The 20,299-nt window shown below is 53.0% G+C and overlaps 1 protein-coding gene across 2 annotated transcripts in view; it reads right to left on the bottom strand.

The window, feature by feature from the left end:
* Positions 1–20,299, bottom strand: part of TBCD (tubulin folding cofactor D) — a 159,022-nt gene that overhangs the window by 24,801 nt on the left and 113,922 nt on the right. For both annotated transcript variants that reach the window (XM_043585483.1, XM_043585484.1), the window contains 8 exons: positions 16,428–16,508; positions 14,503–14,576; positions 12,929–13,046; positions 11,454–11,514; positions 10,226–10,248; positions 5,916–5,947; positions 1,470–1,532; positions 554–630 (listed from right to left, as the gene is read on the bottom strand). In XM_043585483.1, the coding sequence (XP_043441418.1) occupies positions 554–630; positions 1,470–1,532; positions 5,916–5,947; positions 10,226–10,248; positions 11,454–11,514; positions 12,929–13,046; positions 14,503–14,576; positions 16,428–16,508 (529 nt within the window). The remainder of the gene's footprint in view (positions 1–553; positions 631–1,469; positions 1,533–5,915; positions 5,948–10,225; positions 10,249–11,453; positions 11,515–12,928; positions 13,047–14,502; positions 14,577–16,427; positions 16,509–20,299) is intronic.

Below are 20,299 nucleotides of genomic sequence, written 5' to 3'. Positions count from 1 at the left end.
TTCTCCACCCTCAATACCAAAGCCCCTCCACACCCACTCTAGAACTTCTGTGACAGCTCTGCCAGCCCAAAGTCACCTGTCCCAGGACAGGGCAGCAGCACATGGGCCACCGGACACACACACCCTGTCCTCACTCAAGACAACCAATGCATGCAGGCAGGGACCCTGGACCGAGGTTCCCACATGCACCCGGGCGTCCCAGCAGAGTCTAACCTTACCACCCCGCAACCCAACAGGACACAGAACGCAACTGAGCGAGTAATTAGTACGCATAAACAGAAGAAATGTGCAGAAGGTGAATCTAATTAAGCCAGAAATGCTAATAAAAAATTTAAATATTCTGGTCATCGTTGGCTACATTAGTTTTCCTGATTATAAATTATACAGACAATACCATCTAGAATTCCAAACAGAACTATGGCATTTATCAATTATCACGTTAGTGTATAAAAGGGACTCACAACCCACACCGTCCTTTGAAACAAACACTAGGAAAAAAATTAATGTCACTTTCCATACAATGGAACAGCCACAGAAATCGTGCTTACCATACCTTGATCTGTTGTCTAGAAGGAGTTGAAATAAGATGGAGATTTCTCAAAGTGTCATCTATCAGCCACTGCCAACCATCTGTCAAACAAAGACAATCATTTTACCCAATTAGGAACATTTAGATGAAATTAAAAACAACAGATCTACCTCATACAGTGGATGGTAACCCTGCAAGATGAATCTGGAGAAAATCTGAGGTAAACATTACCCAGGCTGCACAAAATTCCAAGGGCCCTCTCCATTCAGAGGGAGAGAGCCTTCCTTTGGCTGCAGAAATGTTAACTGTTACCATGGGAAATTTTTGCTCTTTTAATACTGCAAGGTGGTGGCTTCCAGCACCTCTCTCTCAAGCAATGCAACCCCCAAACCCACACGGATGATTACCCAAACATTCAACTCAACTAGACCCCACACTGAGCGAGGAATGCTAAATTTATCCAACCTTCTTTGCGGGGCAGCACAGGGCAAGGAACCCATGAGACTGCAAAGAAAAAAGGCGGCCTGGGAGGTGACCCCACAGCCCCTTCCTTACTGCCCCTCTGTGGCCAGATGCCACAGAACACGGAGGACGCCAGGCCTGCACAGCGGCCCGGCCACTGCTCCACCACAGCTGGCCCCCAACACCCCTGCCCGCACCCGGTCAGGGTGAGGAGCTGAGAAGGCCCGGTACTGCCAAGTCCCGGCTCAGGGGAAGGAGGCCCACTGACCTCTCAGAAGACAAGGGAGAGATTCTCCCTCTTTCTGAGGGGACAGCGTGCGGGGATTCTCATTACTTACAATGGGTCCTCACAGCGATTTCGAAAATGGGCATTCTGAGATCATGATACATCCTAGCCGGCTCACTTCTACCTTTTAATTTGGAATAGTTCTGGCCGAAAGTGCTACCATGTGAGTCAATGAAGAAGAAAAGCACTTACCAATGATGGCGTCACCTCTAAAAGGCATCTTAGAAAGGGACAGGTTCTCAATCAGAACGCACACTAAGAGGAAAAAGGACAAATACAACGTCATTTCTCCAGAAATGCCCATCGCAGCGCCCGCCCGGCCCTGAATGCCCAGACGCTCTGGACACATCAGTGCTGGCGTCCGGCTGGCCCGCGGGGGCCCTGGCGCCTCCTCACCTGTACGGCCTCGGAGAACCTGCTCCAGACGCGGCCAGGCCTGCACAGGGCACTGCAGCCGACAAGCCCACAGCTTACGGGCCTGACCCCAACCCGAAGCCCCAGGGCCAACTCTCAGTTCAGAGGACGCATGTGCTAACGGGGCCAATCGATAACCTACGAGTTACCAGGAGCTGTGGCATCTGAGACACAGCTCCCACAGGAGGAAGGGGGCCCCAAGAACGGAGCAAGCACTCGGGGACACAAGGCCCACACAGTCGTGCCAGATACCGCCAGCCGGAGCAGCCACACGGGGTGCCCCAGACCGAAGGTGAGCCTGTCCCCCTCCTCACAGCTCCTGACTCCCACTACCCGTGACCAGGAACGAGGTCCCACCCAGCTACGGGGGCTCCCTGGCCACCAGCACAGACTCTAGCCACCACCCTGCTTTTCTCTCTAACGAGGCAACCAACGGCCGGAGACCTCACACCACTGTGAGCAGACGTGTGGTGCTCTGTACTCGGGACACGAAATTAGTCGTTCAGGATCTCTCCCGACGGGCTGAGTGCTCCCTCCGGTTCTCGGCCACCGCACACGAGGTCGCCACACACGCCTGTAGACACGGACTGCCCACCTGCCCTTACACAGCTCTGCGTGCGGAGCCCCCGTGGTGGCACCCGGGTTGCAGGAACGTACACACTTCTAATGGCAAGAGACGCCGCCCGAGGGCAGAGTGGAAAGCCTGTGACAGCTCACACTCCAGGGGCTAGAGCCACCTGGAAAAAGAATTCCGCTGTCCTCTAGGCACCTGTCAGCAGCATGGGGGCCACCACATGTGCGCTCACGGGGAGCGTCCGTGTATCTGCTCCGGCGATTTGAAAAGATCTTTCACTGTAGTCCAGGTACTTTCTCTAACTCTGTGTTGCCCGTCCAACGGTTTTCACAACTTACGTAGACAAGCACATGATTTTCTACTGTTCCCAGTTGTGGAGCTACTGCTCATTCTGTGGGGTGTCTACGTGCCAGAAGCCAACAGCAGAACACAAGACAAACCTGTGCCCCAGTGAGGACCACCTGAGGGAGTATGTCTGGGTCTGCTTTCCGACGCAGGGAACACAGGCTCGTTGCAACAGAAGCACAACACGTGAGGCTCTGCAAGCTCTTTCTCTGTGCTTCTGTGTAGCTTTGAAATTTTCCAGGTTAAGTTTTTTAGAGACCGATGCTATCCTTACGATGTCTCCTAAAATTTCCTGGAAGTTTTTTAAGTTGTGTTTTTTGCATTTAAGTTTTTAATCAGAAATTTCGTTTTGGATATGCATGAGGTGGGGATACGATTTTCATTTCTCCCACACGGCCATCCATGACCTCATCACTCCTCAGTAAGCCACCTTCCCCACCAACGCTGGAGGTACCTGTGTGTCATGTGTCAAATCCCATGGGTGTTATTACATCAGAGTCTGTTTCTGGACCCTGTCTTCTGTTCTACCATTCTGCCTGCCTGCTCCTGAGAAAATGCCACTCTGCTTCGAATCGTTTTCCATAGTATGTTTTAAGGACTAGTAAATCCGAGTCCTCAATATTTAAAAAAATAATTTTCTTAAAGATTTGCCCTACACGTGAACTTTAAATGCATTCTTTTAAGTTAAAAACAAAAACAAAAAAGAGCTTTATAATTTCCTGTGAGTCTACAATTATTTCAAAATAAAACTTTAAAAGAAAGGTTACAGACCAGGTCACTCAGACCAACCCACCAGCTAAGACAACATTTTTAAAAAGCTGGACAAAAGTAGAAACAAACTCTACGTGCTTGAAGTCACTGGGGAGCTTCCAGGGGAGCACAGACGGGGGCCACACCCCTGGCCCGAGCGGCTTCTGCCAGAGGAGGCTCACCCTCAAAGCCCGGGAAGATGGCCAAAGCATCCATGAGCCTCCAAGGGCCACTGGGACAGAGTGTTGAGTCCAGAGCGACTGAGGGAAAACTGAGAAACCTTCACACGGCCTTGAATCCAAAGGACCACACCCCAGACACAAAACACAGGTCTGCTGGCTTCAGCCAGCATGGAATCTCTCAAGGCCCGAAAGGGTTGGAGGTGCCCCAGATTGCTCGCACCCCTCGCCTCCAGCCAGAAGCCAATGTAAAGACCCTCTGGGGTAGGAAACGAAGTACCTCTCTAACTTCTCAGACCCAATATCCAGGCCTACACAAGCTCTGGACAATGGTGTTATTAGACATCGATTCTAAATGCTTATTTTGCTCAGGGGCACCTGGGTGGCTCAGTCGGTTAAGGTTCCGACTTCAGCTCAGGTCACAATCTCATGGTTCTGGAGTTCGAGCCCCATCATGTCAGGCTCTCTGCTGTCAGCACAGAGCCTGCTTGAGATTCTCTTTCTCCCTCTCCCTGCCCCTGCCCTGCACACACACGCACGCACGCTCTCTCTCTCTCTCTCTCTCTCTCAAAATAAGTAAAATAAACTTTAAAAAATAAATGTTTATTTTGTTCAAAAAGGTAAATTATTAAAAACTATGACAGTGATATAGAAACTATTAAAAAATAAACTCTGAAACACAAAAACACAAGAATTAAAAATCCAACGGATGAGTTTAATAATAAACTGGAGAGAATCTGTGACATGGAATATGGGGCAAATATCCAAACTGAAAAGGACAGAAAAGCAGGAGACGGACAAGACGTGCAGAGTGGAGAAGTAGGTCTACCCTGCAGAGCCCAGAGCCCCAGAAGCAGCGGGAGAAAGAGTAGAAGAGCAAAATTTGAAGACATGATGGCTGAGTTTTTCCAAAAGTGACCCACACAAGCCACCGACACTACGGATTATGGAACCTGTTACCCCCGCTCTAGGTTTGCTGTGTGAGCCATGAAAACCAGACACAAAGACACAACCTCAAAGAGGCCAGAGAAAATAGACTGCCAGGAAACTTCTCCACAAAACAGGAAAAGAAGCTGACAGAATACAATGTTGTCTTTAAAGTGCAGATAAATATGTGCATAAATAAATGAGGACCATCAGTTCTACACCCAGCAAAGATACCCTTTAGGAATGAAGGTGTAGAAAACGTAGAAAGACACTTGCAGACAAATCGGAGTTTACTGCCAGCAGACACACACCGCGGAAAACACTAAAGAGCATTTGGTGTTCCGGCAAAGGAAAGGATCCCCTTGGGAGTTCAGAAACACAGAAAGGAATAAAGAGATTTTTTTAAGGCAGGTACAAGGATATGTTTAAATGAATTTTAACTGGATAAAACAGTCCTCTTCTATGTGACTTAAATCCACAAGAGATTGGGAGACATTAGGAGAGTAGTATGTGGGTCCTCACCTCCCACACTAGGAGGCAAATTAATAATATGTGTTCAAGAAAATGCTGGGGCCTGGGGCACCTGGGGGGCTCAGTTGGTTAAGCATCCGGCTTCAGATCAGGTCACAATCTCACAGTCTGTGAGTTTGAGCCCCGTGTCAGGATCTGTGCTGACAGCATGGAGCCTGCTTAGGACTCTCTCACTCTCTCTCTCAAAAATAAACATTTTTTAAGAAAGAAAATGCTAGGGCTCACTTCCTCCTGGTGACTAAGTGACGATCTTCCATATGCCTTGGCTGGCCTCACCATCCTCTGTCCTGTACTGACCTGGCAGCAGCACCCACTGACCAAACAGGCTGGAAGCCAGGGGCCCTCTGAGCAGCAACACCCCCCAAGGCGCCCCTTCTAGGCAGCCTCCCGGCACAGACAGCAGGAGGAGACAGGGAGGGGAGGATGGAGGGGCCCCCCCTCAGCACCCCTGCAACAAACCACAGAGCACAGCTATCCCCCAGGGCAAAGCCCCCAAGAATCTGGGGTGCTATGAAAACACTAAAATAGCAGTTGCTTTTTTTTCATCTTTGGACAAAACAAAGCAGTTTTTCTACATGGTAGTTACTCTGGCACAGGGGAGCCATGGATGCTGAAGGAGGAGGAGGAGGATGCGAGAAAAGGCCACCTCTCCTCAAGTCTTTCCAAGTAACACCACCGGGACACAAGTGAGCCAGGCGGGGACTCCCTGCTCCCCCGTCTATCACGGCTGAGCCGACCTGGGGGGCAGGCCTGGCACCACACGCTGCCCAGGACATGCATGCCACACGGCGTGGACTCTGGGGTGCACCTCGCCAGCAAGCAAGCAAGGGCTTGAGGGTACAAAGAACACGCAGCACTGGAGAGTGAAGCAGATGCCCTGAGGACTTAGTCTCACACAAGCCCGGGGCTCAGACCTACCTGCTTGTCTCATGAGTTCTCCTCCTAGACCCCTGAAAATCAATGAAAACATTCAGAGTTAACATCTTTTACCACACAGAACACGAAATATCCTCAATAAGTAACAGGTGAAACTTCAGGCTGCAAACACCAGTAAGAGGCTGCTGAGCCACATTTGTTACCGCCAGGAAACGGCTCTTACAGCGAGAAATGGAAAACGTGCTATAACCACTGCCTTCCAGATGGGGTCATTCTGATTCTTGGGTTCCACCGGGCACTATAATCCTCACAAGCATTAATCACACTATACGGTCACACAGAACAAGTTCCAAATACTGCTCGGCTCTTAGTCTGTAAGAACAAGGGATGCCAGGAAGCTACCAGCATCCAGCCCAAGGAAGCCATCTGCTGATGTCCCTCGGGGAAGAAGCACTGCCCGTTCCGGACACCTAATGCCTGACGCTGACCTTGGGAAAAGAGGTGGGTGTGAGCGTAAGAGCACTCCATGAGAAGACTACAGGGCAGTTTAGGAGACTCCTGCTTCTGGCCCAGACAGTAACAAGACTCGCCCTCTTGCCTTAAACAATTAGGCAACTGGATGAACTCTAGGAAAGGAAAGCTCTGACACTGAGCACAGAGTCTATAGGGGGGAGGGAAGCAGGCAAAGCCTAGGACACTCCCAGGTTCAGGATGACGGCCAAGCCGAGGAGCCTCCCGTCAGCAGAGTCAAGGAGGTGGAGGCAGAGGGTGGGGACCCAGAGCCCTGCAGGGGCATCCTCAAGCCGGGGGGGGGGGGGGGGGGGGGCAGGGGGTGTCATGAGCCTCACGTGCAAGAAAAGGAACTACCTGAGCCCAAGAGGAAAGAAATGCTTGCAAGAAGGCAAGATACTCACGGGAGCCTGCACGGCAGGAGGGGCCTTGGCAGCAAGAGTGGCAGAACCTGGTCGTGCACAAGGCCCATCCGTGAGCTGGTTCTGGACCCACCACAGGCCCTTCAGTGCCGGCCAGAAAGGAGCCAACTAATGGTGACCAGTCACAGACCCACCAGAAGGCAGTGAGAGGCCAGCAGCCGCACCCTGTACCCAGCGACAAAATCTCACACCGCTGGCATCTACACAAGAATCAGCTGGAAAACACGACCCACAAACACCAAGAAGGACTCGGCAGCGCACGAGGCCGTTTTGGCGGCTACTGGGGTCACATGCACCACGGAGGCAGAGGGAGACACAAGCTCAAGGAGGACACTGAAGGCATAAGACGCAAATGGAACCTAAAAGGTAAAATACCCAACATGAGAAGAGCTGCACTCAACACCATCGATGGCAGTGGGAACAAAAACCAAAATTTTTTTGAGAAAGGTTTAAAAAGATCGTGCTACAAAGAAATGCCCAGACTAAGGGAATCTTGTAAAAATGACAGCAGTCTGCTCAAACAAGCTCCCGTGGGCCAAATCTGGGACGATCTGAGCAGAGAATGAAAACGATGCCCGTGGGTTTCGGCACGCTGGTGAGAGCGTGGGTGCCAGCAGCAGCAGCAACATGAGGATGAAAAGAAAAGCTGGTTTTCCACACAAGTCCTGGACAGCAAGCATAGGAGCAAGAGTGGGTCAGACCAGCGTGCTTTGGCAACCATGTGACTGACCTGGGCGAGGGAGCAGGCGCTAGAAAACGGGGGTCCACACGTCATGAAACTGCCAGCCCCCAGGTCACTCACCAGCGGCGTGTGAGGGGCGTGCGGCACATGTGACCTTCTGGAGGTCGCCCCTGAACCCAGAGGTTAACTTGGTGTTCCCGCTAGTGGGCAACCACACTGGCATGCCTCCTTTGTGGGCAACACGAGTGTCTAGGCCAGCCACACCAGCCACACGGTGAGCCAGACCCAGCCACGAGGGAACAGCCTGTAAACCCACAATGTGGAACGTTACCCGCGACAAAACAAAACAAAACAAAACAGAACAAAACAAAACAAAGGGCGGTGTCATGCAAACAAAAAGGGAAGAGGCCGGATAATATCAGAACACAGTGCGGGGCCCTGGTGGTGGCCACCACGGTTCCCACTCATGTTCAAGCCCCGGCGGGAACCCTCAAGCCCAGGAGTGACGCGGGGCAATGTGACCTCACCGCTGTGGTCACTGGCCAGGGCCTCTGGCTGAGGCGTGTACTTGAGTCACACATGGTGAGTAAACACTGCAGGCACACAGGCCTCTCCCACCCAGGGGGCTGCCGTGGCAGTAGGAGGCCACGTGCTTTTTCTCTGTGCACTGACCTCACTGAAGGGTGTCATTTTCTATTTGTTCTGGAGACTCATCACTAAAAGCGAAATTTAAAACAAGGCACAGGTGTACACTTAGAACCTGTAAGATGCGAACGGACACCATCATCAGCCACTGGCTACCCGGCAGAGCTGTGCGCGGCACTCCGGCACTCCCTTGTGCCGTGCATCGGCCTCAACACCGCGGCTTAGCCTTCTGGGGGCTCACGCATTTCACCAGAAAGAACTGGGCATGCTCTCTACTCGAGGCTCGAGGGCCAGCATTCTCTTTGCTGTGAGAACAGGTGGAAAGCCAGCTGTGACAGGTGCGGACAGCGGAAGTGTAACAGTCGAGAGCCCAAGGGGAGCAGCCCAGGTGCTGACCCCTACTCCCCTGTTATCATGGAAAGCCTGAACCTGGAGCGGTCACGTCCACAGCAGGACACACGGCCAGGCTGCCCCCCCTCCCTGGGATCAGGCCACACTGTGCAGCTGCAGCCCATCAAGGTATACACAAGGCTCCACCAGGTCCTGCTGGTGAAACGTCCACTAACCCGTACTGGGGAAGGACGCAGAACCCATGAGTCACTCAGGAGGCGCAACATCTGCAGGGCAACACAAAGATCCTGCCCCAACCAGAGTAGAAGGACACCTACAGGGGACAACACTACGGAACCGTCCTGGGACCCCAGGTGCATCTCTCCACCAACCATGGGGCCCACAGAGCCAAGGAAGGTCCCAGCACAGACCCAGCCACATCCCACAGGTGCTCACGGGTCACGGATGAGCCCCACCCACATTTATGCACTGGCTCAAGCACAGGGCTGTCTGTGGGGGAAGAGAGGTCTGTTAATGGGAACAGTCCATGGACTGTCATGGACAGAGCTGCCCAGAAAAGGGGATTCTGAAGTAAGAAAGAGGCACAGAAGATCAACCTTAAAGTAATTTAGGACAGCTGCCAAATCAGCTGAGGGCAATGCCAGCCAACTGTGGGAAGGTCACCTGAGTAGTTCTGAAAGAAGTTTCTCTGCACAGGAAGCTCTGGAAGGGGGGCTCCCGGCCAGGGGTCAGAGCAGGCCCCGCATTCTCAGGAAGAGGGGAACATGTCAAGGACAAAGGAGAACAGCCCATACTCACTACTCCACACGGTTATGTTAAAAAGCCACTAAGAAAAATGCAGACAAGCCTCAGTCCGGGGGAAACTCTGGGAGAGCAGGTGTATAAAGAGCTCACATCTAGAATAGTAGAGTGCTGACAGCTCAAGGAGCAGACAGATAGCAGAATGTTTTTAATAAGCAAAAGACTCGAACAGTCAGTTTACGGAAGACGACAAAAGACAACCAGTCAGCACAGGAGAAGGTGCCACAGTCACCAGTCCACAGGGAAATGCAACTCTCGCGGGGATGGCTCCCGACCGCTACTGCTGGAGACAAAGGGGCACAGCCCTTGGGATGAGTCTGTCGGGCCTTAAAAACACACCTGCGCTGTCCTGCCCAGCAACAGCCTCCCAGGTGCGTACCCAAGAAAGGTGGGAACACACGGCTACACCAGGACCTGAGCGCCAATGTTCACAGCAGGTTTACTCCGAGTAGAAAAGCTGGAAGAGCCCAAATGCCCACACCGGACGGGCAGATCAACACAGCAAGCACGTGTGCACCGCTGAGCCGCACACGGTGACACAAGGCAACACCACGGCACACGCTGCAACACAGACAACTCTCTGCAACCTCACACTAAGTGAAGGAAGCCAGACCTTCAAGCAAGGACATCATGGTGAGACCCCGTCTGCGCAGGTGGGGAGACAGGACCGGCCGGCTGCTCGGCGTTGTGGCTGCAGCCACGTGGCAGTCTGCAACACCCAGCGCCCATAGGACCACACATTTCTTTACAGGACACGAAAACCTCACCAAAGCTTACCAACACCAGCCATGTCCTGTGACTGTGACGCCCTTCAAATCAAATAAACATAGGGCAGGCATTGAGGGGGCAACTCGCAGAAGCCCCGACAGGCCACCCCAACCTTTACTGATAAGGAATCTTCTCTATAAGACACAGGAGAACGTAGGGTAGGTGACACTTACCTGTACAACTGACGATCGTAAAGCTAAAAGAAGTAAAAGTTAGGTATTAAAATTAATTGATTTTTAAAATCACGCATCAGATGTACAACGCTACTGGGCACCAGATGGGAAGGACGAGGACACGCAGCAAGCATTTCTCAGGCTGGTGTCCCCGGAGAGCTGACCCAGGTCCTGAGCACAGAGCCCACTCTACTCCCAGCGAGCACCTGGTGACAGCCCGCTTTCCTGTGTCCCCCTTATGAGAGAGGCACCCCACCTCACACTGTCACACTTGCACCAGACGGCACTGAGCTAGGCAAATGCCGTCTCTGTTTCCCACAAAAACTCGAGGGAGCAGGCACTACGGGTTTCTGCACTCGCAGAGGACCCTGGCTCAGAGGCCCTGAGTCTCCACACCGCACCCCTCCCAGCCCCGCCTCGCGGTGCTTCACCACCCCAAGTAGACCAAAGGGATTTGCCAAAATCATAGTCAATGGCTTACACCGGAAGGGAGTCTGATACCAAGACGGTATATTGTTCTATAAAGAGAGAACCCGGAATGAATACCAAACTCCATTCTGAACAACAAACGCTAAACCTGTCTACGTCCTCGTGAGTGACTCTGATGTTATCCAGTAGCATTAAGGCCTTAGTTCATACTTTACCTCTTTTGAATCACAGAACCTTGAAGATCTCAAAGCCCCACAAAAACAGACACACCTTCCCCCAGAGACGTGCACACACAGGAGTGTCATTTCAGACTCGAGTCCCACTGTGGAGACACAGCTGGCAATCAAAGCCTTCGTGCTTATTCTATGTGTCGTCTCGGTGAGCACAGGCCACGTCCAGGAAGGCATGGAACGTGCCTGAATGGCTAGACACCCAGGGACAGGTTCAGCTGGGCAGCACAGGAGGACGAGGACCAGACAGGAGAGGCCATGTCACCTGCATGGGCCTGATTAGCGGCCTCCTGTGCCGCCTGAGGTGCTGGCCACGCAGGAGGAGAGCGCATGCATGAGCCCCAGCAGGCCCCTCCCACCCCAGACCAACCCCCAGGTGCTGGCCACCAGGGAGGCCAAAGGAAGAGAGCTGCTTCCAACCAACGGGCCCCAGCACTGATCTTCCCAGTCATCAGACTCTGGGCTTCAAACAGGGCTGAGGAGGGTGGAGACAGCTCAAAAGGGCAGCAGACGCTTGCGGGCACCAGGAAACCTGGAGAAAGGGATGCTCCGGTGGGCTGCACACAGACCTGCTGGTGAATGTGCTTCAGGCCCCGCACTGCCGCGTCATCCAGGTAGTCTGTGATGGGCCTGCGTGGGTTCAAACACAACAGCTGAGATCCTGAGCACAACAAGCACTAGGGCAGCCCAGGGCTCAGAAAGGCCTGCATCGTGTTCAGGTGCCCCAGCGCCTCCCTCCCCAAACACCTGCAGGGGCTACCCGCCTACAGCAGTGTCCACCTCAAGGAGGGCAGGCGTCAGGACCTTCCCGAGCAGCAGCTTGCTGATGATGGAGGTAGGCCTGGGACGGGGACGCAGCCAGGCCTGCCGCAGAGCAGCCAGGACGCCCATCGGAGACTTGGCCCACCAAAGCTGAGGTGAGGGCCCGGGGCCAGATGAGAGCTCACATGGCAGGCTCACTGCTGCCCTGGAAAGGACTGCAGGCACTCGGCCAGCATCCAAGAACCCGATCGTAGGCGGGCTTCCCGCCACTCCCTAACCGCGAGGGGGACTCTGTGCCTAGACTGACTGTATGGAAGCCTGCTCTCTTCCGGGAGTCCGGGACGTTAGTCCACACCAGGCAGTGGCCACCCACATCCCACCCCCAAGAAAACCCCGCGCACTGGTCTCCCTGACCTGCCCTGCCCTGGTGGACACCTCACCACGCCGTCACGCCCCATGCGTCCCCTGCGGCCACACGGGACAGGGCTCCAGCTCGCGCCTGGCCTCTGCTCGACCACAGAGAGCACTGCCATAGACACCGAGTCCTCGGCCTGGCCCACAGGTGCCATTTCACCCCCACATGGATGTCAGGAAGGCTGTGTGACATTGTGTATCTGAGCCATGGCGCGCAGTGGGGCGAGCAGGACCCAAACCCCAGTGCTTGCTGCCAGCACCTGCCCCGGTGGGCCCCAGGGGATCACGCAGAGCGAGCCGATGGGATTACAACAGTGTCCAGGAACCAGATTACAGACACTGCAGTTGTCGGGAGTTTTTACTTTTGTGCAAGAAAGAAAAGCAGAAATCCACATAGCAGCCCTGCCAACTCACAAAGCGTGGCATGCGGGGAGCTCCCCCACTGACCCAACTCCACGTGCTCTCCCGTTCTGTTAGAACCGGCCAACTGGAGACGTCCTCAGGGGAAACGTCTACATTTATACTCTCTGGTATTTTAAACAATGAAAAGTGAGGTGAGCAAAGACCACCAAGCATATGGCTTACTGGGCGCCGTCTCTGACAACGCATCTGCTCCTGTCACCGAACTCAAGACCCCCAGAGCAATGAGGAAACAAAGAAAACAGCTACTGAACAGCCAGGCGCTTGCCGGCTCCCACTAGAGACAGACACAGCTCATCAGAGAGAAGACACTGACAGACTTCGTCAGATAAAACATGGGATGACCCAAAGATTCAGTGACACTGTCACAAATAAACACAGGTGGAGGTGGATGGGGTTCCAGGCTCGAGACCACAGTGGTTCCATGGGACCGCAGTGCTTCCCCTACCTGTCCTCCTGCACCGCGAGTCTGTACAGCCCACGGGTGACCTCCGCACAGGCGAGCACAGCCCCGTGCCGTGTATGCAGATCCAGACTCTGTGTCATCGACAGCAGACGCGGGAGAACTGCAAAGGACAGGGGCAGGAGGACACGTCAATGAGCGTGCATTAGGAGGACGTGCTGAACTCACAGACGGGATCCAAAGGGGGAGATGTACCCATGGAAAGTTACCTTTGTAAGGGCCATTGGAGCAATATACCAAACCCTCCTAGACACCCAGAGAAGTGAGATGGGGCGGGGCGGGGGGGGGCCTCCCAATCCCCGGGTCCCCCAGACACAGAGCAGGGACGCATGTGAAGAGAGAGAACCAGGTCTCTCCCGTGGCTAAGTGGCCGGCAGTGGCTCCGCCTGGGCACAGTGCAGGACGGAGGCCAAGCGGCAGGAGCCTACAGTCGTGCACAACCCCACTCAGGCGGGAGCCCTGCCTCCCCTGCCCAGAGCAAAGGAAGCCTCTATGCCTTTGGTGCTCTGGGGACAGAAAGCAGTGTCCCAAGACCCCTAGAGCCTGGTGGAGTACAGACAAGGGGCCACGTCCACACCAGCGTGGGAAATCACATGCCCCTGAGCCTCAGCTTCCCTGACGCACAAATGCACTGCTGTGGAGGCTGGAAAAGCAAACAGCATCCAAGCCACAGGCATCCCACATGGCGCTCAGATGAGGCAGCTGGCAGCAGTCAGGGTTCAAGAGTCAGGGAAACACCTCACCCTTTTAATGCTCTTTGATTGGGAAGAAAGGACAAGGCTGAGCACCCCTTCATTCAGGCCATGAGGATTATTGATTATAGGTAAATAACAGACTCCTGACAGCACATTTAACCCACGGACTGTGAAGCTAAAAGCCCCTCAGGAACTAACAGCCCCAAAGCTCCATCTTAAGCCCCAGGGCCTGTGAGAGGCACGCAGAAGTCAAGTCGCTAACTCCAAATGAAAAGCCACAATTCAACCACTAGTTACTCCAACAAAAGTCAGCAGGAAGAAGCGTGATTTAAAGAAATTTGCACATGGCTCCCCACACTGAAACCAAACGTTATCTTTATTCTGGAATATGGGTTCTTTCCTTAATGATAACGGGTGTAGTCCCTTTGGACCTGGCTGCTCTACTCTGCAGCTACACCACCCGCAGGGGGCCTAAGCTCAGGCCTCTCCCAGAGGTCGGGAAACAGCACAGCAGGCTATTCCCACAGCCGGGAGCTGCCATCCGAAATACGTAAGATATATAACACAATCCATCGGTTCCCTGCGGTAATGGGCCTTGCACCCAGGGCACACAGACTGCCATGTGCACAGCACCGGTCCTCAGAGAGGCCACGGCAGCTGGTTCTGTTCTGTCCCCTGATTAAGTACAGCCCAGTTCCTCACTCACACACTTCTCAGCAAGAAAGAAACACAACGTCGTTCTCAGCCCTCCACACCCTACAGTGGCCTGTCCTCAGCTCCTGCCTGCTGTGTGCACCTGCGCATCTGCCGTGCACACACACATGTTCGTGTGTGGCACCAGCAGGGGGCTCTGAGCATACCTACCGTGAGTGGCGCTGTACTCAGGCGCTCGCTGGGCCAGGTTGTGCAGAGCTTTCGCAGACAGCTCTCTGATGACTCTGGGGGACACAACGGAGAAAACGGTTAGTTCCTTCCTTGTGATGATTCCAGCTTTATCCAACTCATGGAGAGGGGACAGACAATACAGAAGTGTCAACTACCCATTTAGTCAAAACCACCAATAAAAATAAACACAAATGAACAAAAAAGACCCCCTGACTATAACAAATGAGGACTGGAGACTTTACCAAATGAACCCAAGCCTGCATGGGGCCACAGCCACCCAGCTCGTGGCTGCCCCAGTACCTTAACGTTCATGTTCCATTAAACACTAAAAATAACTTTTTTTTTTATTTTTTAAAAAATGTTTCACTATTTTATTTTTGAGACAGAGAGAGACAGAGCATGAGCGAGGAAGGAGCAGAGAGAGAGAGAGGGAGACACAGAATCCGAAGCAGGCTCCAGGATCTGAGCTGTTAGCACAGAGCCCAACACAGGGCTCGAACCCACGCACTGTGAGATCATGACCTGAGCCGAAGTCAGACACTTAACCAACTGAGCCACCCAGGCACCCCAAACACTAAAAGTAACCTTAACAGTAGCCCCGCAAGGTCCTGAAAGCCTTGCTCCAAATTCTTTGGAGACAGATGCTATCCCTACCCCCCACTGATGAAAAAGTATAGAATCAGTCACTCTTTACAACCTAGTGCAGCTCTGTCTACGGGCCCTGGCCCCGTGCTTTATTTAGTAAAACCACCCTTTTTGCACTAAAACCATCTCGAGAATTCTTTCTTAGCCATTCGCTCTCGAACCCTACTTCATCATTTCACCAACAGGACTGAAAGAAGAAATGAGCGTCCTGACAACAGCTCAGGAGTTGAGTCTGAAACCACAGGTAACACATTTGCAATTCTGGCTTTAAATACCCTATGGACTAACAGGTTAATTAACTAATTTCCCCCAGGCTCAGTGCACAGGATTTGTGCTCTATGAGAGGTATTGCAGCTATGCCTCAAGTGTCAGAAACCCACACAACTCAGGAAGATCGCCTGCAAGGGACCCGGGAGAGAGGCCACACCTACTCCAGCAGCACACAGACGCACCCGTCTCCCGAGGACGGCCCCGCCTCACCAGGCGAGCGGCAGACACCAAGGCTGCTTCCCCGCATGTGGCCGTGGTCCTCGGGGCAGAGGTTGGACCACATTCCCCAGCAGATCAGAAAGAGCTTTCTGCAAGTAACACCCACCCTAAAAGCAGGATTCTAGACATACAACGGTCATCTGCCATCCTTCAGATCTACAGTCTGTACAGCCGTACCAAGCCTTCTCATGACAAAATCAATCTCGTCTTCCCAGGGGCAGTAACAGCTGTGGGGAGCATGGGCTCTCTTGTTTTCTGGACTGCACTGGGAGCCCTCCCTCCGAAGAGACACTTAACTGCCTGTGAAATGCTAAGATGCCTAGAAACGGCTACGCAGTCAGGAAAGAGCCGCAAAAGCCTGCTCGCCTCCAGGAGGCAGCCGAGACGGCCACACGGAGCGGCATCGGGCAGGAGGGGGCCATCCAGGGAGCGCTTGGGGAAGGGCTCCTCACATCCGCAGGAGGCAGCCTGCCCTCCGTCACACAGCAATACGGCAGCGTCCCCACGGGGGCCTTGACACACCTGACACAAGTGACGGAGGCCTCCGGAGGGAAAACTGGACACAGACCATTAACCAACACGTCAGGCATGAAGACCGAACTCCTATCACTCCTCAGAAGTTATCTTAAAATACAAACTCTACAATGAGAAAATGTACTAAAGGCCTACCTCAATTTAACTTCCTCTCTGGAAGAAAATAGTTCTTATTTGACAGATGATCTGGTACAATGCACCACAAAATTACACAAACACAAAGACACAAAACTTACCCATCCCAGTGGTTGATCTTCATGGTCACCAGGTGGTCTATCATTGGCTGAGTGTACTCAGGAAAGCCGGCAATAAACGTGCTGAAAAGAGAGATCAGAGGGGTGAGGCGGGAAGGGGTGGGAGCCCCCACGCACGCGTGTGGGAAGCCGTGCGGCCACTTCAACAATTTGGCAGTTTCTTTTCAAGTTAAATGTACAGAAATCCCCTTGCCAAGTATTTGCCCAGGGGAAACAAGGCTACACGTCCACACGAAGACGTCCAAACAAAGGTTCACGGCAGCTGTACTCATCACAGCCAACACCTCAGAACAGCCTAGATGTCTAGACCGGGTGAGCTAACAGTGAGCTGCAGAAGAACCACGAGACAGAAGACACCAGCAAGAGAGAGGAGCAAGCTACTGGCACACACACACACACACACATAACGACACGAGCGTCCGTCCTTCCTGATCCCGCTCATGAGACCTTCTACAAAAGGCATCAGCAGCCCAGTGACAGGCAGAGGGGCACTGGGCCGAGGCGGCTCACCCTCCACGACTTGACGGAGGCACCAGTCGCCCAGGCACCCGCACTGTCAGCTCTCACTGGGATGTACACTTCATCCATGGACAGCGGATGGGGTGTAAGTTATGCCTCACAAATAAAAGTTACATCTAGTGAAAACACCGTAGGAGAATTAAAAACAAGAATCTCCAAGTGGGACAGGCCTCTCTAGTTCTGACTCAAAACCCAGCAGCCATGAAGACTGGTACATTCAAAAGCAAAACCAAAAAGCAAAAGTGTCTGCCGAGAAAAACTTACCATAAACAAAGTCAAAAGATAAAAATGGACTCAGAAAAAATACGAGCAACTGTTATCACAAACATGAGACTTCTTTAAAATAAACTTCTTTCAAATCCATAAGAAAACACCATCACCTGGTAGGAAAATCCTCAGACCATTTACAGAGAAGAAAATCGACACGGCCCACGTTCAGCCTCCTTCCATGGGAGACAGAAAGAAAACTTCCGTCCATCTGTCAGACTGCCCAAGTCAGGGGCAGGGGGGTGGGGGAGTGTAGCTGTTGTTGGAAGGATCTAGAAGGATCTAGAAACATTGCTGCGAGCACCATTCTGATGCAGCTTCTATGGACCACGACGGGCATCATCCAGGGAACTTGAAACATAAAGATCCAGCAACTCCACTTGTGTTAATTCATTCAGATATAATCACACAGGTGAGAGATACCGAGCACAGAGATGCTCACTTCACATCGTTTCTAACAGTGAAAGACTAGACAGAAGCCAGTGGCCAGGAGGGGACAGCATGCAGTTTACACCCTACGTGCACATACGGGACGCTCCCGTGACACAGGACGAGGAGACGATGCGTGGTGTACGTACAGCACGTCGGCCCGGGGCGTGCTCAATCTGCTGTGCGGGACGGTAAACCCAGACGCTGCCTGATTCCTCACAGCCGCACGTTACCTTCTGACCAGTGCTCCGCTGACGAGCACGAAAGCTGTGCCACTGTTCAGCGTGCACGGAAGGAAGTCCACACACCCACATGTGCGACACAAACGGAACCTCTCTAGGAGACACCAGAAACTGATGGGGCCGCAGGGATGGAACTAGGACGCCGCAAGAACAGTCACCTGCACCTTATGAACCGTAGGCCACGCCCGTGCATCACCTACTCCAAAACGCACTTTACACGTCATGCCTCTGGGACCCCCAATCAATTAGGCATATTGTCTAAATCTGCCACGCCATCCACACAACCCCGCCATGGACATAGCCATCGGCCACAGGCCACACGGTGGCTGAGAGACAAAGTGGATGGCACAGAGGGCCTAGAGGGGGAAATACATAGATGTTACCTGTGTAGGCACGTGTGTGCACATGTGCGAGGTGAACACAGGTGCCGTGTGGACATGTGTGTGCTACAAGGTGCCAGACTGGAGAGGGTGGGGTCGGGAACATGTTTGCTCTGGATGTGAAAGAAAGAAAAGTGAAGGCTTCTCCAGAGGTGAGAGGGATTGAGAGACCCTCTAACGGTGAGAAAACAGATAATGTCAGGAGGAAAAACAGAAAAATCAGGACAGTGGAAAAGCTGTCAGAAAAAGGAGCCAACATGCAACCCCTGGACCCCCATCACCAAAGGGGCCCCTGGGACTGCCAGACAGGCCAACATCCATGATCAGTGGCCTCACGGGAAGAAACAGACAGAGGCTGGCCACCTAAGTTCTGGCCGAGCCCCGGGACCAGGTAATGGCTGAGCGTGGGGAACACACACGACTGGAGCCAACCCCCGGTGCCCAGCACTCCCTGAGCACCCGGGGTCTGCAGGGGGGCATTGGTAGAGGGTGGACACCAGGGGCTTGGCCGGTGTCGGGACAGTAAGAGCTGGGCCAAAGGGGTGGCTGAGGGGATCGGCAGGACGAGGAGCATTTGAGGGCTATTAGGGACACAGAAGTGACAGAAGTAGGTCACCAAGCGGATGCGGGGAAGGACACAGGAGGAGAAGCACAGCAGAGCTGTGTGGGTGGCGTGCCGTCCACTGAGCTGGGAAGCAGAGAAGGAGGTGGTTTGCTCTGAGGGCTCCTTAGTGAGAAGAACTTGTATGACAGGAATGTGCAAATTACTGGAAAGCAAAATATGACAAAATGCATCTCAGGAAGGATGCACAGAACCACAGATGTCAGAAATCTGCTAGGGAAACTTCCAGCAGCAAAACACACACAACAGAAAGTGCTAGCAACCGCTGGTTGTGTCCCGACAGAAACAGCCCTGTGTTCACACATCAACATCAAAGGGGCTCGAGTGGCCACCAGCCAGTGAGTAGGGGACAAGGGACAGCAGAACTCCGTACATGGTGAAGCCAGAAGCAAAAGTGAACACACCACATGACTCCATTTGCACCGATTCCAGAAAAGGCAGGCTGGGTGGGCACAGGAGGCAACTCAGAGTTGCCACAACCGGGCACCAGCAACTTCCTAGAGTGATGGAGACACACACTGTGTCGACTGCAGAGGTGACCATCACCAGCCAAAACCCACATTTTACGGAGGTGAGTATTCCTATATGGAAATTGTATGTAATGAAATAGGTGTACAAAAATAAATGTGACTTTTTTTTTTAAAAAAAAGGTTTATCGCAGGAATACACAGGATACTAAAAGAACAAGTCACAGGTAGGAAAACATTTGTAGATTATTTATCTGAAAAAGGACTTGTATCCAGGGTATACAAAGAATTCTCAAATTCTCAGTAGGAAGGAAACCCGATAAATAGGCAAAAGATTTGTCAAGCCCCTGAAAGACCCTCAAAGTCATCAGGAAAACACAGATTGATAAGCTGTTGCTCTGGCACATACACGAAGACGGCTGCAATGAGGAAGCCGGGCCACACCGAGGGCGGCTGCGGGGTGGGGGGCATGTGAGAAGGGGCCACCACCTCAGAAAGCTGGCAGTTCCTTAGAAAGTTAGGGTCCAGCTGTTCCACACCTAGGCATTCAACCCAAAGCAGCAAGAGCACTCGTCCACAGACAGGCGGGCACACGGGCGTCCACTGCTGCTTCATCTGTAGCAGCCCCAAACCAGAGACCCCCCCCCCGGCCGATGTCCCTCAGCGTGGTATGTCCATGCGACGGAACACGGGTCGGCAACAAAGGAATGGCCGAGTCGCCAGTACCCGAGTGAAGGAGGCAGCACAAACTCCATCCCCATCACTTAAGAAAATGCAAACTAACCCAGTGACGAGCAGACCTACGTGGGGAAGGAGCCCAGGGAAACTCTGGGTGTGGCGACAGAGTCAGAGTGTACGTGCGAGGCGTGCAGTATCCTTGTGCCCTCGACACTTTAACAAAGCTACCAAAGTAAAAATAAAGGGGGGG

Source organism: Prionailurus bengalensis, chromosome E1, assembly GCF_016509475.1.
Source record: "Prionailurus bengalensis isolate Pbe53 chromosome E1, Fcat_Pben_1.1_paternal_pri, whole genome shotgun sequence".
NCBI lineage: Eukaryota > Metazoa > Chordata > Mammalia > Carnivora > Felidae > Prionailurus > Prionailurus bengalensis.
This window is presented reverse-complemented; position numbering and strand designations above follow the sequence as displayed.